Source organism: Tauraco erythrolophus, chromosome 2, assembly GCF_009769465.1.
Source record: "Tauraco erythrolophus isolate bTauEry1 chromosome 2, bTauEry1.pri, whole genome shotgun sequence".
Taxonomy (NCBI): domain Eukaryota; kingdom Metazoa; phylum Chordata; class Aves; order Musophagiformes; family Musophagidae; genus Tauraco; species Tauraco erythrolophus.
This window is the reverse complement of record NC_141466.1, coordinates 130,278,101-130,292,770: the sequence shown is the minus strand read 5'-3', so window position 1 is coordinate 130,292,770 and position 14,670 is coordinate 130,278,101. Positions and strand designations below refer to the sequence as shown.

General features: G+C 37.0%; 1 protein-coding gene across 1 annotated transcript in view; it reads right to left on the bottom strand.

Moving 5' to 3' along the window:
* The window catches only part of FANCL (FA complementation group L), a 30,378-nt gene that overhangs the window by 3,539 nt on the left and 12,169 nt on the right, over positions 1 to 14,670 (bottom strand). Inside the window, exons 6-8 of the mRNA XM_086631136.1 lie at positions 13,032 to 13,128; positions 8,143 to 8,211; positions 537 to 687 (exon numbers count right to left, since the gene is read on the bottom strand). Of these exons, the coding sequence (XP_086487262.1) occupies positions 537 to 687; positions 8,143 to 8,211; positions 13,032 to 13,128 (317 nt within the window). The remainder of the gene's footprint in view (positions 1 to 536; positions 688 to 8,142; positions 8,212 to 13,031; positions 13,129 to 14,670) is intronic.

Sequence of the window (14,670 nt, the reverse complement as noted above, 5' to 3'; positions counted from 1 at the left end):
AACACTATATGCCTCGAATTCCCTCTCTTTTTCCTTTCTCCTTTCCACTCGCCACTTTTAACTCCCTTTTCTGCCTTTTGACTACACTCTAATATTCCTTTCACTCTTGCAGGACAGGATCAATCTAAAGGAACAGTCTATTAAAAAATCTGGACTATGTGAATGAAATAAGGACTTCATCTAAGCTAATTTTTTTTTTTTTACTAATACTCATTTTTCTAGAGTTATCATGCAAGTCCTCAGTTTTTGACAGCTACGTGTTCATAGTTTACAAATACACCATATTTTCCTGCAGCAACTTTCATTTTGTATAACCCCATAAAGTTGTAATTAATTTCCTGAACAGGTTCAGTATTCTGTGGAAGGTGATTTTTTTTTTAAATACACAAAATAAGAGAGTTGTGTCTCACTGGTTTTAAGTGCTGCCTGTTGTTTTCCTGACTCAGACAAGCACCATCTGGTTAGACAAGCAAAGCAAAACAGCACCCTGAGTTTTTCTTCTAAACCCCACTGTATTCCTTCACATCTTTTCATACCTATTGCAATTCTTCTTCTTGTAGCGCTCCGTGTGGGATTTTCTGGCTCAAGCACCCATGTCTTCCCATCAATTTCATCCATGGCATCCCAGAATTCTTTCAGCGATTCTAACGCCGCCACGAACTGATTATAAATGTCTATTAAGGAGTTCTAAGACAAGAAGAAATTTAAACAAATTTCATATAGTTTCCACTTACAGCCATAGAGAGCACTTAAAACACAAACTTTAGGTAATTTAAGAAGTGTTAAAATTTAGCACGTATCCAATTGTAGCATAAAACCTTGAACCTCACAGGTTTTTTTCATTGAAACAACGTTAAGTAAAGAGCAGCTGGATCCTGAGTACAAACAAGTGCTCTAATCCCAGTAGTTCCAACGTGTTGGGATACGTGTACATCACACCTGGATTTGATGGCGATTTACACTCCTTTTCTGAAAACTTTCCTGCAAACTGGTAACAACTATTCATTTGCATTGTAACTTGTAACAAACTATTGGGAAATTAAAGTAAGAATAATGATTAATCTACTATTAAACTTCTTAACATTCTGATATTTCATTTCTACTTCAGCTGAGCAACGTGGCACTGGTACCAAATAAAAACACCCACAAATACCCACGTAACTAAAGTAGCTTGTTTATTTTTTAAAGACTCTGAGAAATAGAGCCTAACAATGTCACAATTATCTCAAAATTAAGCAGTATAAAAACAGGTACTTAACATTTAGATTTCGAGCCATGTAAATATGGTAAAAGAAGGAGAAACCACCTAATAATCAGAGGATTACACTCAAGGGATTTCAATATTTGAGAGCGGATTAGATGGAATCAGAAAAATCTGTCATTATACGGGACAATATTCAGAACACCGATGCAAAAGAAGTCATTTTTAAAACCCTCCGTGAGCACAAAAGAAGCAGCTATTTCCACAGGGAAAAACTTCCTCAAGTGCAGAACACGCTCGGCAGCCGAGCTAACACCTTTCCAAATGCAGATGGCCAGAGGGTACAAAACAGGAATTTAGGGAACCGAAGGGAGGTGAAGAACACACGAGGAGGAAAGCGATGAGTTCTGTTTGGAGTAATACCCCGTACCCCAGGGTTCCGAGCCTCAAGTCAGGTGGAATCAGGAGGAACCGGGAAGTGTCATGAGCAGACACATGGGAGAATAAGGAGCCTTCAGAACGTGGTCCAGGAACAAATTTTTGGGGTCAAAAAGAAAAAGCAAATTAAATGTTCGGTTCTTAAAGAGGTATTTTTCTGGAAATAACACAAAATATACATGGAATGGTTTCCTTTAATCTTTAGTTTATGTTCTTCCTTTCTCACCTGGACAAAACCAAGCAAATTATATGAACATTCTCAGATGAAGAAGTATGATTTTTATATGTAATAAGTTTTCCTATTTTATTGCATACATGTTTTAGAAAGAAACGGTGTAGCTTAGAAATAAAATGCTACATTTTTTCCTCCTGTTATTAAATTCTATTAAAGTAGGAAAGCACTTAAGCAGAAAAGTGTGAATACTGCCAATCTCAAAACGTAACGCTTATTATCTTTAAAAGCATTTTGTTACTTTTATAATACCTGAAGTGATATAATAGTGTCAGTCACTTAACCACATCTTAGCGTATAATATCTTCATCTTAAGTACTATTATTTCCAGTATTTTAATAATTTTCACACAGTCCTGAAATGTGATCTTTTGTGCTCTGATGACACTTAAATTAATAGCATAATTTTCTGGTACTTGCAACAGTTGCTTTCCATTTTGATTTTTTACATTTTTCTATATCACATACAGATAAATCCTCTAATAATCATTTTTATCTTTATCTTCCGGGAATTCAAAGGGTTTCACTAGAAAAAAGAAACATCAAGGGATTATAACCCACAGATAAGTTTTAAAATCCAATTAATTTTAATACTAATTGTAATTTTTCAATGATCTTCCTTAAAAAGGTAGTTAAATCTTTTTTTTTTAATGCACTGTTCATTTGATCTTATTTGCATGCTTCATTGATGTTGCCAGCTGTCTCCTGCTATATACATAAAGGCATCTATAGCATTTAAATACATCACATGCTTGTCATGCAAACCGTGAAAACTGTAACATTCCTTTTTATTTGATTAACCAACTCATTTTTGGTCATTGCCCAACACTTTTAGAAAAGACTATCATGCTTTTTTGTTGTCTATGCTACACCAAGATAGTCATTAATAATGTCAGACAGCACAAACTCTCTTTGTTTCTTGGTCACCTTTGTACAAATGCATTAGAATTTGTATGAAATACGTCAAATATTCTTTGGAAAAAAAGACATTTGTAACATCACTGGCTGCTCTGCCTCTGAAAAACAGCAGCAAACCCAAACTGGTTACTCCAGCCTCTGCAGGTTAGGTACATTCCATGCTCATCAGGCAAAACATCCATTACGGAAACGAAGAACACTGTGGCAGTTTAATCTTTCACAACTTCAAACAAAAGGAAGATATTTTTAGTGTGTAATATGAACCTTGCACTCGATGAGGATACTGGCATCAGCTGCCCACACGAGCAGCACTGAGTAGCTGGCAGAGGTCAGGAAATACTAGTGCTGGAGCAGTCACAAAACCGTACTGCAGGTTTTTGCACAGTCTGCTCTAACTCGTTCAACTACGACTTTTTTCTCTTCCCCTACGGACCGCTGACCTCCATGGCACTGGCTGGGAAGCGATCCCTCTGCCGCTGCGCTCCCCGTTCCCCAGGCTGAGTGGGTGTTACTGGAATCGGTGCAGAAGGGGATAGCCAGGGTGCTGTCCAAGCTGGAACACTGCACCTGATTCTGACCAGACCTTCTCAAGTAAACCGAGCAACCAGAGCTGGGACAGAAAAGTTTCTAAGATGAGGAATGGAGAGTCCACCATTAGACAAGGTCAAAAAAGTTTTACTGGTTTGGACTAGCAAAACAGCTTAAGCAGAGACATGATTATTGTCTGCGCTATGGTAGCTGCACAAGATACCTAGAGCTAGGGCTGGGTGAAGGACCCATCAAATGTGAGCTCACACCAACTCAGCAGCTGGAGTTGGCTTCCTCTCCATTGGAGCACTGAGGTCCTGAGAAAGCCTTACAGTCCCAGGACACCTCCTTCCCTTCAAGTGCCAGCTTGGTAAGTTTTTGGCAGAGATCTGCTGCATGACTTAACAATCCTGTTCCCTTCGGCTCTCTCTAATGACTGTCGCAGCAACCGAGCAGCCCAGAAACATTATTGAGTTTATCATCAAAACGCATTTTCAGAATAGATGGCCTCATACCGAGTTTTCATATGGACAAATAAGGGACTGAGAAAATGTTAGTTTGGAATACTTCACTCAAGATCCCTTCTTCTGGCTTTAAGAGGACTTTTTATTAGAGCATCACCTCCCGTGACCATAGTCATGGCTTTAAACACTCAACACTCCTCCAGATTTTTCAAACTTCAAGTTGTGAGTGTAGAAAACAAATACTACAATTAGTGCTGACTTGTCACTGTAAGTAACTCTCAGAACAGAGACTTTTCTCTCTGAACAAAGCAGATCTTCAGCCACAAAGCCCACTTATTCCAGGCTCTATGAGGCAAAAATCTGATACATACTGCTGGAAGCGATACCAACACAGTCCTTGGGACTGAACAGCAATTTAATGTTAATTTGGAGGGCCGTGATCCTGGGATCTTAGCTTCTGAAAACAGCTGTTTGTAGAGACTGGGTTAAACTGGTTCTTTTACAGGAAAACAGACACATAAACATATCGACTTTGATGATTCCCCAGCAGTTTCAGAGAACTTTGACCCAAACGTTACCTTTGTGCTATCAGACTGCTCTGTATCCTCTGTTCCTTTCAACAATCAGCAGGAGACGCAGCGCACGCTGTGGTCAGTGAAAATCAGGTATTCTGGACCTGCCTGTTTCTGAGGGGAACACACTTTTCCTTCTGCCAGGAGTCTCCAGTAGTTTTGCAACATTTTTGTTTTCATTTCTACCATCTGCACTCTCATCACTGGTAGCTCCTCGCACCAATTCTTTCCTTCTTTTTTTACTTCATCCCAATTCACTTTCCCAAGTTTACCCCTATTGGCCATATGCTGTTCCCTTCAATTAAAGGAATAAGAAGGAATGGGGAAAAAAAAGTCACTCTACTCTTGATTCTTATATCTAGAGCCATAGAGGCTGGGGAGAATAAAGAGAAAGCCTTGAGTCTGTGCCTGCCATAAAATCCATGGAGCCTTCCAGTAACTTTTTAGCAGCGCTACATGCCTATATGGCTATTCTGCCAGATTTCAGACACCTGCTTCAAATCCTGGATGAACTAAACATTAATCAAACGCTAGTAAGAATGTTCTAATTCAGGTAAATGCAGCACAATTTACGAAAATCTATTTTCAAAAAAAGATTAAAATATGATCTTTATTCCAAGATTTTTTTGCTAAATTTCTTCCTAAGAAAATTAGAACAACTGCAAAGTCTCCTGATGGAAAAGGTAAAGTAGCCTAAACTATAGCTGTTGTTGCCACCTGCTTGCCTTTTATGAATTCATAGATAAAATACAGTTTAATAAAGTGAACAGTTGTTGGCTGGAAAAGGGATCACCTGTATCGCCTAAATAATTTATGATCCTTTAGCTTTGTTTGGAAACTTGTTTATTTCTCGCAAACAAAAGTTTAACAATTTTCCCCCTCCTTAGCACAAATCAAACTGAGACCCAACACTCTGAAATCTTTATGAAGCGTCCGGTCAACCATCTCCATTTTTTGAATCTATGGATGCATATAAAGCTGCTGTCTGTGAAGCTCCTTTGCTAAGAAAAAGCACAATTATCACGCGTTTTATTGTGTTTCCATCAAAACAGCCAAAGAATAATCTCATTCGTGCCACTGCACCTTCTGAACCTTGCGTTGCTGTTCCATTGTCGGCTGGCTGCATGACCTCATTAGTCATTAATTTCCACTCTCGTGACCTTCATGTAGCCAAGCAGGTGGGCAGTGGTCAGTATAGAAACAACACCCTGATGCGAGGGCAGCGGAATGGAGATGCACTGAAACTGCAGAACTCTGCTTACAGTCTGTGCTGAGCTGTGGAGGCAGCACATTTATCTGGTTATTTAGAAAAAGAATCTAACAGAAATAAGTAGATGTTCTTGCACTTGTCATTGAGAAGCACTCTGCATTTATTTGGCACTTAGAACAGTAGCAGCAGCAGCAGCATTGCCCTTGGTGCTGATTTCTTACTACTCTAAAATGTCTCCTCTGAGCCAGAATACACTGGCTGTTGCTGATCATGCTGTGAGACACCTGCACTGGCTACTGGGCTTGTCATGACGCACAAAACCCTACCATCTTCAGCTTGACATTGTGCAAGTTATAATTATTCATCCAAATGAATATGTCAGAGCAGCAGCAGCAGACCTCTCATCAGAGCAAAAGAAAAATACATCAAAACATTATCAACCCAGCGGGAAGACAGGGACCATAAGGAAAATTACCCATTTTTAATATGGATGCCATAAAGCCATGTCTATTATTATACAGAGGAAAAAAAAAAAAAGAAAAAAACAACCACCCAACAACCCCTCAAGTTTAAAGTCCACGAGCACTGAAAAGAACCTGAAATAGGCAACAGCACACACACAGCAGGGTGGAAAAAAATAAATTACCTGAAATCTATTTAGATTTTCCTTCATAGGAGTTTATATTCCAATAGTGCAACTGCAAAATTTGAGTTAAGCCTCGCCACTTTTTACACTAAAGATGACCAACAAACATTAACATTTAAGATCTACCAGTACAAAAGACCCATACTATTTTACTAGAAAATAGGTATAGTGTCTTCTTTTTCCCTTTTAGGAAGCAAAATTTTCAACCACTTGAGGACCTGCTAAATTCTGCTACCTACGGTGTTTCACCATTATCTAAGCTTAACCCTTATTTTACCACGGTGTGAAGATTGCTCACTGTAATGAGTTCCATGCATTTTGAAAATAAACACAATTTACACAATTACTCTACAGATTTTTTTTTTCCAGAAGTGTTAGGTTCCTGTCACCCACACAGATAAGGTCAATTTAAAAAAAAACTCTACAACTGAAGTATTTCTTCCAGCACAAGGCACAGGTTGCTGGTATTTGGTTCAGTATCACAGCAGGCTATCTGCAGCTAGAATTAGTAGCTCATGATTTCAAAACAGTCTTCAGTTACATGCAAACATCTATTGTTTGTCTTTTCAAATAGTCCGTAGTAATTCTAACTGTGCAAAGATTTTAAGATCTCAAGCATTAGAATGCTGTATTTTTAACACTAGATTTTTACTTAGTTGTAAGTGTCAGTATTAATATATTTGCTCCCATCTTTAACTTGTCAAAGAAGGTTGCTTCACATCGTGTTTTTCAAGAATATATTAAAACCTAAGTCCAGCTAGTAGCTTTAAAATTACTAAAAGTAAACACAGAGAAGCCATGACTCTCATGGATATCTGAAACGCAGTTAATTTAAGGCAACATCCATTGCAAGGCTGTAAAATTAATAAAATACCACTAAAAGTATGTTTATAGTTTGAGGTTAGAAACAAAATTCTGCCTGTAGTATATGGAATCCAGTGTAATTTAAGGGAAAAACATTATCTGTTATCTGTTTAAATTGTTCAAAACCTTGTCAGTGAATCAAAACCTAAAATTACATGTGAAACTAAACATATTTTTCATTTGCAATGGTCCTTTCTTGCAGTCGTTTCCTCAAGCTCTCACACTGGAGGATCAGAGGTGACACACAGAACTTTGCCCATCTTAAAATCGTTCTGATGCAACCTTTCTGCGTGCTCCCTACGTAGATTTAGCACCAGAAAGAGGTTTTATCGATGGGTAGAAATCCTCGCAAGAGTTGGAATTATGAAACGCAATCATTTATGTAAAAATCTATTTTCCTGAATTAAATGAAATTAAACATCAACTATTTTCCAGAGATAATTCAAATTAACTTACATCTAAGTGGTCACATTTAAATCCATTTAATCAAGTACACATGCTCTATTAAAGAAAAAAGAGACGTGAAATAATGCGAGAGAGCCTAAAAAAAGACAATGGCTCTTAGTTCTTTATATTAACGGTATCAGTTGAACTATGAAATTAGAATTCTATTAAGAGCTTTCTTCTTGTTCTTTTGATTGTTACTGAAAAAGTTTTATTATGTTACAAAAACTATAGAGGATAACGAACTGGAAGACCACCTTTTTTTTTTTTTTTTTTTTTAATATCTGTCAACTTTAGAGGGTGCTTCTTTTCTAGAAGATGATTGTTTCTCGTGCAGATATTTTCCCAATACCATTCCTAAAGAACAGCTTAAGAAAAAGCCAGCCAGTATGAGTGCAAAGCATACAACATGCAAGGTATATCTGCATGGCAAGGAAAACATTTGAAACACCAGCATAAGGAACATGAAGTTCAGTACTATCACATTTACATCAGCATGTATAAGAGTAAAATGCCCCCAGGGAAAAAAAGTGGAGTTAAGAAATAAAGTACAACTCTTCGTTACCACCCACATATTGCATATGTATCTCAGTTATTCTAAAAAGATGCATGGCATAGCAGTTTACCTGTGGCATCCAAGAAACAGCAAACTGAACAGGAAAATCCACAAGGCAATCCGGTGGTTCTGTTGGATACTGAGGGAGGGAAGGAAAAAGACAGTTTTTCTTTTCTGTTTGGTTGTTTTTTTGTGTGGGTTTTTTTTAAGTGATTTAAAGTCAGACTCATACTCAGCTGCCAAATTTGATAACAAAATATGAGCACTTCAAGCATCTTGAGAACTTGGCTCTTAGAGGAAACAGTATGTAAAACATTTTCAGAAATAGTTATGAATGTTAATTATTTAAAGAAGAAATCCACATGTAAACAGTTTTTATATATCAGTTTTTAGTAAATGCAGGAGAATCAGTTTTCTCTGTTCAGTGTTCACAAAGACACAATAAAAAAGAACTTAAGATCAAAAAGATCAAATATTTAAAAAAAAATTCTCCTCAGTTACCTGTACTGGATAAGAAAATGTAAAAATAACCCACAACTCTTTCATGAGTCAAGAACTAATTTTCATTTAAACTAGAATATTTGCTCTGACTGGCAACAATTTGAAACTCAAAGTAATCAGAGTAAGTACAGAACTATTTAGAAAGAGATGAATGAGCACACATCCAAAATTAAAACAGCTCCCTGCCCCCCACCCCAAATTAAAAGGTATCAATGAAGAAAAGAAAAAACAACCGTATTAAGAAAAATCGAAGCTATAAAAGTTTAATAAGTCCAAAAATAACCACTGACTATTTCCTTACACTAGTAAATCTATTGCTGTTCAACATCCAATATGAAATCTCTGGGGAAAAAAATGGTATTTTCTGAAAAATAAAGTAGCAAAGGAAAGAAGCACCTAATTACAAATAAACTGTGTTTTTCTAAGAGCTCTTAGCCAAAATTTTCTTCACCTGAGCAGTTGTCTCCTCAGTCCTATGCAACCTTTCAAATTCTACCAATGATGAACACAGTGGTTTTATAGACATAGTTTTAGTATTGCATCAACTGCCAACACAAGAAAATGTTACAGAGCATCTCGTTTGGGGAAAATTATGACAAAAAGTCCCATCTTCCTCACAGAATTAAAGAGAGTTAAGACAAAGAGGCAAGTTTAGCTGTGCTGCTTCCCATAGCCATTCTCCCTCCAAAGTAAAGCTCTAGACATAGACATTGTCCTTATTTACCAGGCATCTGGCAATCAATTTATCAGAATTTTTAGTCTTTATGTTATGTAAAATGTAATTCTACTGTAATCAGTTTCAAATTGTTTTCAGTGGCAAAGAGCAAAAAAGAGACACAGCTTCCCTAAAGCATCCATTCTTCATTGCTTTGATCTTAATAACAATCTAGTGGATTCCTGGATTTCACAGAAATCTGTTTTAACTTGCATTTTAATGTGCCTTCATTTCTGGTTTCGGTTAGGTATCCACTTTCTGAAGACAACTCCTACAACTCGAGTATCTTGTGCTTTATCATTTTATCAAATTGGTGGCAGACAGTTAAATAACGGTGACAGGGCAAGAGAAGCCAAACAACTAATTTGGACAGGAGGCAGTTACAACTTCAAAACGGATATCCACAACAGCTGCCAGAGTTTCTTTTCTTGTAGTGTTACTGTTCTTGCACTGTAGTCATTGTAGCGTTAGTGTTCTGTACTACAGGTATTATTTTTCATGAAATACTTCAATGCTTGCATAGAAATGAACTTGCTTTCAACGGAGAAAAGTATGCCTAGAACAAACTAAGCCAGAACAATCCTTCCATAGGATTGGTTTTAGGACTACTCCATTTAAATCCCAGCAGCACTAGCCAATTATCTGTTACTTTCTTGGTAAGTAATTTCATGTTATGCAGTCTTTAGTAGGGTGTGTTTGCACAAGGGCTTGCAAACAGATTCTACTCACTTTATATTACTTTAAAAAACCCCAAACAAAAAAAAAAGAAGACACCACTTTTTCTCTGTCTTTTTAGTCAAATATTCTCTAAGACCACAATATTGCACTGTGCCCCAGGTGATTGTCAAGAACGATGCAACAACGGTTCTGTACAAATGTACACAGTGCTTTTAGACTTGCAGAGTGAAATCCTATATAAATCAAGGTGAGTGATTCCCCAGGAGATATATTTTAAAATACTATACCACAGCATATCAATGACATCATATGTTACTACAGTTACATTCAAATTTCTGTCAGAAATCATCCTATTATTCTTCAGAACAATTCAAGCAATTATTAAACAGAAATATTTATACTGTATTTTTGAGCATGCAGCTAACTTTATCTAGAAGGAGGATTTTCATAACCCTTTCCAAGTCATTCAGATAATGATTTATCTGAATGCATCTTGATTATTACATGGCATGCAAATTCTTGCAGTGGCCTATTTGAATTCTTGGGATCTGAAATGGCAAGCACCCAACCCACTTCTCATGCAATACGAAATGAAATCAGACAAATAAAACTCCATGTATTTGGTTTTACACTTGCAAAGATGCACACTTTGCTTTCAGAAAACTTCTCTAGTCATTTATTTAAATTGTGAATGGATAAAGATCTCTGGACCAGGCATTTTCAACCAAACAAGTCCGAAAACTATTTCACAAAATGCGATCTGAGCAATAAACAACATATCCTCTTATGAGGTTTAAGCCTCATCAGTTACAAATGTCAAAATTTTGTAGCACGGGATTTGGCTGACACACCTAACTGTGATATGACCATTCTCAATTCCTCCACCAAGATCACACCACGTTTCCTAGATGCTTTACAAATGCAGTTTATAGAGGGCGAGTGTTTTGAAAGGACAGTTCCTAACACAAAGCCCATTAAGACAGGGATAACAGGTGGAAACATTTGACAACGCATAAAGGAAAATTCCTCAAAACACATCCAAACCATTAATAATCACGGCAAAAGAATATTGAGGGGATTATCTCAATACACATGATAACCTTATGAAAAAGAATTTCCTAAGTCACTTATGGAAGAGTTTCTTCCTGAAAACATTGTCGGCAGGCTTATAAACTCATTTCGCTGTATGGCTTCCATGAGGACAAGGCTGAACAAACCCATCTGCCAGGATACAGCCAAGAGCCAGCAACACATGCTGGAGAGTTTAGCTCTCATACTAACCTGAATCAAAGCAGCAGTATAACAAAAATAAGCATACTTTTATTGAGGCAGGTTATCAAAAGAAATCCCTTCAAAAAATATTCCAGCAAAAGACTTTCAAATGTGTTAGATGGGTATATCAAGAAAAATCAAATCCCCATGTCACCAAAACCACGTTTCACACATAAATTTTCTCTCGTGGCAAGTTTAAATGCCAGACATGGTTTAAAAAGGATGAGCAATTGATCCTTCATCATAACAATGATTTGGAAAAAAAAAAAATAAAAAAAAGATTGATGATTACTTGTTACAACAGACAAGTTGGATAATCTAGTCTCTCTATTACGCTATATCCTTAGTTGTCAGACAGTGCTTTCCTCCGCTGTTAGGAGTCTCAACTTGAGATATTTTATTACTATAAAGAAAACACGTAAGTTTTTACAAGAACAGAAAACAGTCATCTCGATTCTCCTTACAGCACAGTGATAATTCAAGCTAAACAGAACCAGCCAGTGCCTAAGTGTAACAGTGTTTGACCATGGCAGCTGCTTGGTAAAAAAGGATACTGCACTGTACTTTTCCTCTGCATTTTTATACTTCCAAATAGTTAAAATATGTTACTTCAGTCACCCCAAAAATCGAGAAAAAACTTAGGGGCAAGAGGCTGCACTTAAATTTCTAGTGTCATACTAAGTATGGGAGAGCAGCTCCTTTATAAGCAATGACAACGCAGTCTAGTTACTGTCCTCGCACATTAAATACACCTTAATTGTAATTCCTGATATATTTTTTCCATCAATGTGTTAAACAACAGACTGGCTAGCACATGAAATATGCATTCATTACTCTGTGCATGTAGAATAGTTTTACTCTTTTTTTAAAATGCACTTTAGCAACCTCCATTCTCAAACAGTACCTTTTCCACAGGCTCCTTTTTCCTCTCTAAGGTAAAAATAGCTTGTCTTATGTAAAAGGAGTTAAAGGCATACAGGATGTCTGCGAAGGTAAAATTTAATCTTACAGTACTGTGCCCACTCCTCATCCCTTCAAGACTATTTCCAGATGATGGACCAAGGATAGTCCCAAACAACAACATTTCCACACATTTGGATCCGCTTTTCCCCCTAGACTGATTTCCTGAAGACAACAGCTGTTACCATGCAATTGTCACCACACAGCCTGGATAGCTGCAGTTTCTGATAAGAGATTTATGCCCTGAAATGAGAAATCCTATGAAGAATCACTGCAATTTGAGTTCAGTTCTAAGTACCAGGAAGAATTAAAATTTTTCTGCTTCCACACATACTATGGGTTTGCTTTTCGAGCCCTGTCACGATCAGCCATTTAGACCAAAAAGAAATAATTTTTTTAACGTAAGGAACTCACTTCTGTAGTTGGTTTTTCATGAATCTTTATAGCTTTAACAATAAGACTTGCTAAAAAAGCAACCCAACATCCTCTAATTCTTGTTCTATGCATAGTCTCTGGATGGAGAATGAAAGTCTCCCAGATGGCTTTGTCTCTAATCCCGTAGAATAACTGCAATATCATGAAGTGTTTTTCATGTGATGCACAGTTTCATATGAAATGATTCTTACAGATAACCAAAACACAATATTAACTTAAATAAGTTAAAGTCTGAAAACTCTACTTTATATAAAAAAAACTTCTCAAAAAAACCCTCACCATTATCTGGCAGAACAGACATACTAACAAACGAACCAACTCTCAAAAATCTTTCTGAATTAAGAAAAATCCATTTCTTCCAAGGAAGCCTTAAAATATTTTCTCCCACGTAAATTCACCTTTGCATTCAACTTCAGAGTGACGAGATGCTGTCGACCACGAGAGTCTTCAGCTTTTAGCTTGATTGTGGCAAGACCAGCATCCACATATGCGACTCTGAAAGAGAAAAGAAAACTCTGCTGGCGTTGTGAGAAGCACAGCTCGAAACGCCTGCAACGCTCTTATTAGTCTGTTACAAATATTAATCAGAGGAAGTTCTATATGCCAACCATTTCTGCTGCTCTAGATTTACTGCTGTTAATACACCAGCCTACTGCTTAATGCAGTCATATATCTTTGGGTTATTTACAACGTGTGTCAAGGCTCACGCTGTGGTCAGTGAGCACTGTGTTTCAGTTTTCCATCACTGGAACCTTTGACACACACAGCATGTTCCTGTCAGCCTCTACTTATGTACACATTAAACTTCCTGTCAAATCTTTGATCCATTTCTGCAGTTTCTTACTGTATGAGACTTTTATGCTCTTGATTTGCTTTTCTCTTCAATGAAGTTCTTTTTTATTATCAATACTATTATTGTGGAAAATTCAGTGGATATTGGTTCATATTCTGAAATGGATTTTCCGCAGAAAATAGTACCCAAACAAGTACAAAATGAGTTAGTTATGATGATTTGCCTTTGTTTCATGACAGTTTTACACAGTATACATGCACCCAAGTAACTAGCAAGCACATATTAAATGTAAATAAGTTTTTGAAACTTCTGACATAAGCACTGACTCTTTGCTTAAGATGTCACTGATTTGTGCTCGCTACAACAATGAAGATGAACACAATTGTAAACCACACTGCTCTCTAGAAATATGTTCTGCTGAGTAGCTTCAGCAACAGTCAAAAAGGTTCAAACTCCTCCATGTATTTACCAGGGAACTGGGCATGTGGCTATTTTGGCATTTTTACTGTCATTGTTGTGTAAAGATAAAAAGCAGTCCAAGATCACTGTAAAACTCATCACCTAGCCTGATGGAAAGGCCTATTGGAGTCCAAAGAAAGCATCTGCTTGCTGGCCTAAGTAACTTGATTTAAAAAAAAAAACACAACAAAACCCAACCCACTGCATACAACCCAGTCACTCAAGACAGCGTGCTGGGAAAAATGGTTCTCTTTCAAGGGAAACTGGCAACCAAATTGCAGAAGCCTGTACAAGAAAAAGCAGACATACACCAAAGGGTGTGCACATTCCTAGGAAGGAAGGGAAAAGAAGAAAAGAAAACCATCTGCCTAAACGACAGCCTCAATTTGAGGGAACTGAAAAATACAGATGGAAAAAGCAGTAGTAGTAAGGTAGTAAGCAGGGAAAGATAGATATTATTTCATGTTTAATGCTGACCAACTTTAATGCAATATTAAATAGTCCTACAGATTTCTGGGAGTATTTTGACACTGTTTCTCCACAACAGTTGAAAAAATATGTCTTGATAAACTGTAGTAAATTAAACTCGATTTATTTAGAAAGAATTAAAGCATTCTTTCTCTAATTGGAAAAAAAAAATCATTATTCCTGCTTTGTTCCAACTTTACCTTAAAATTATATCACAAAGTTTTATAAAGATAAGAAACTACTTATAGCCCACCTCTCCATCTGCTGTTGCCTAGAGTGGGGAAATCCTAAACCAGCAGCTAAGGCCCAGACCAGTT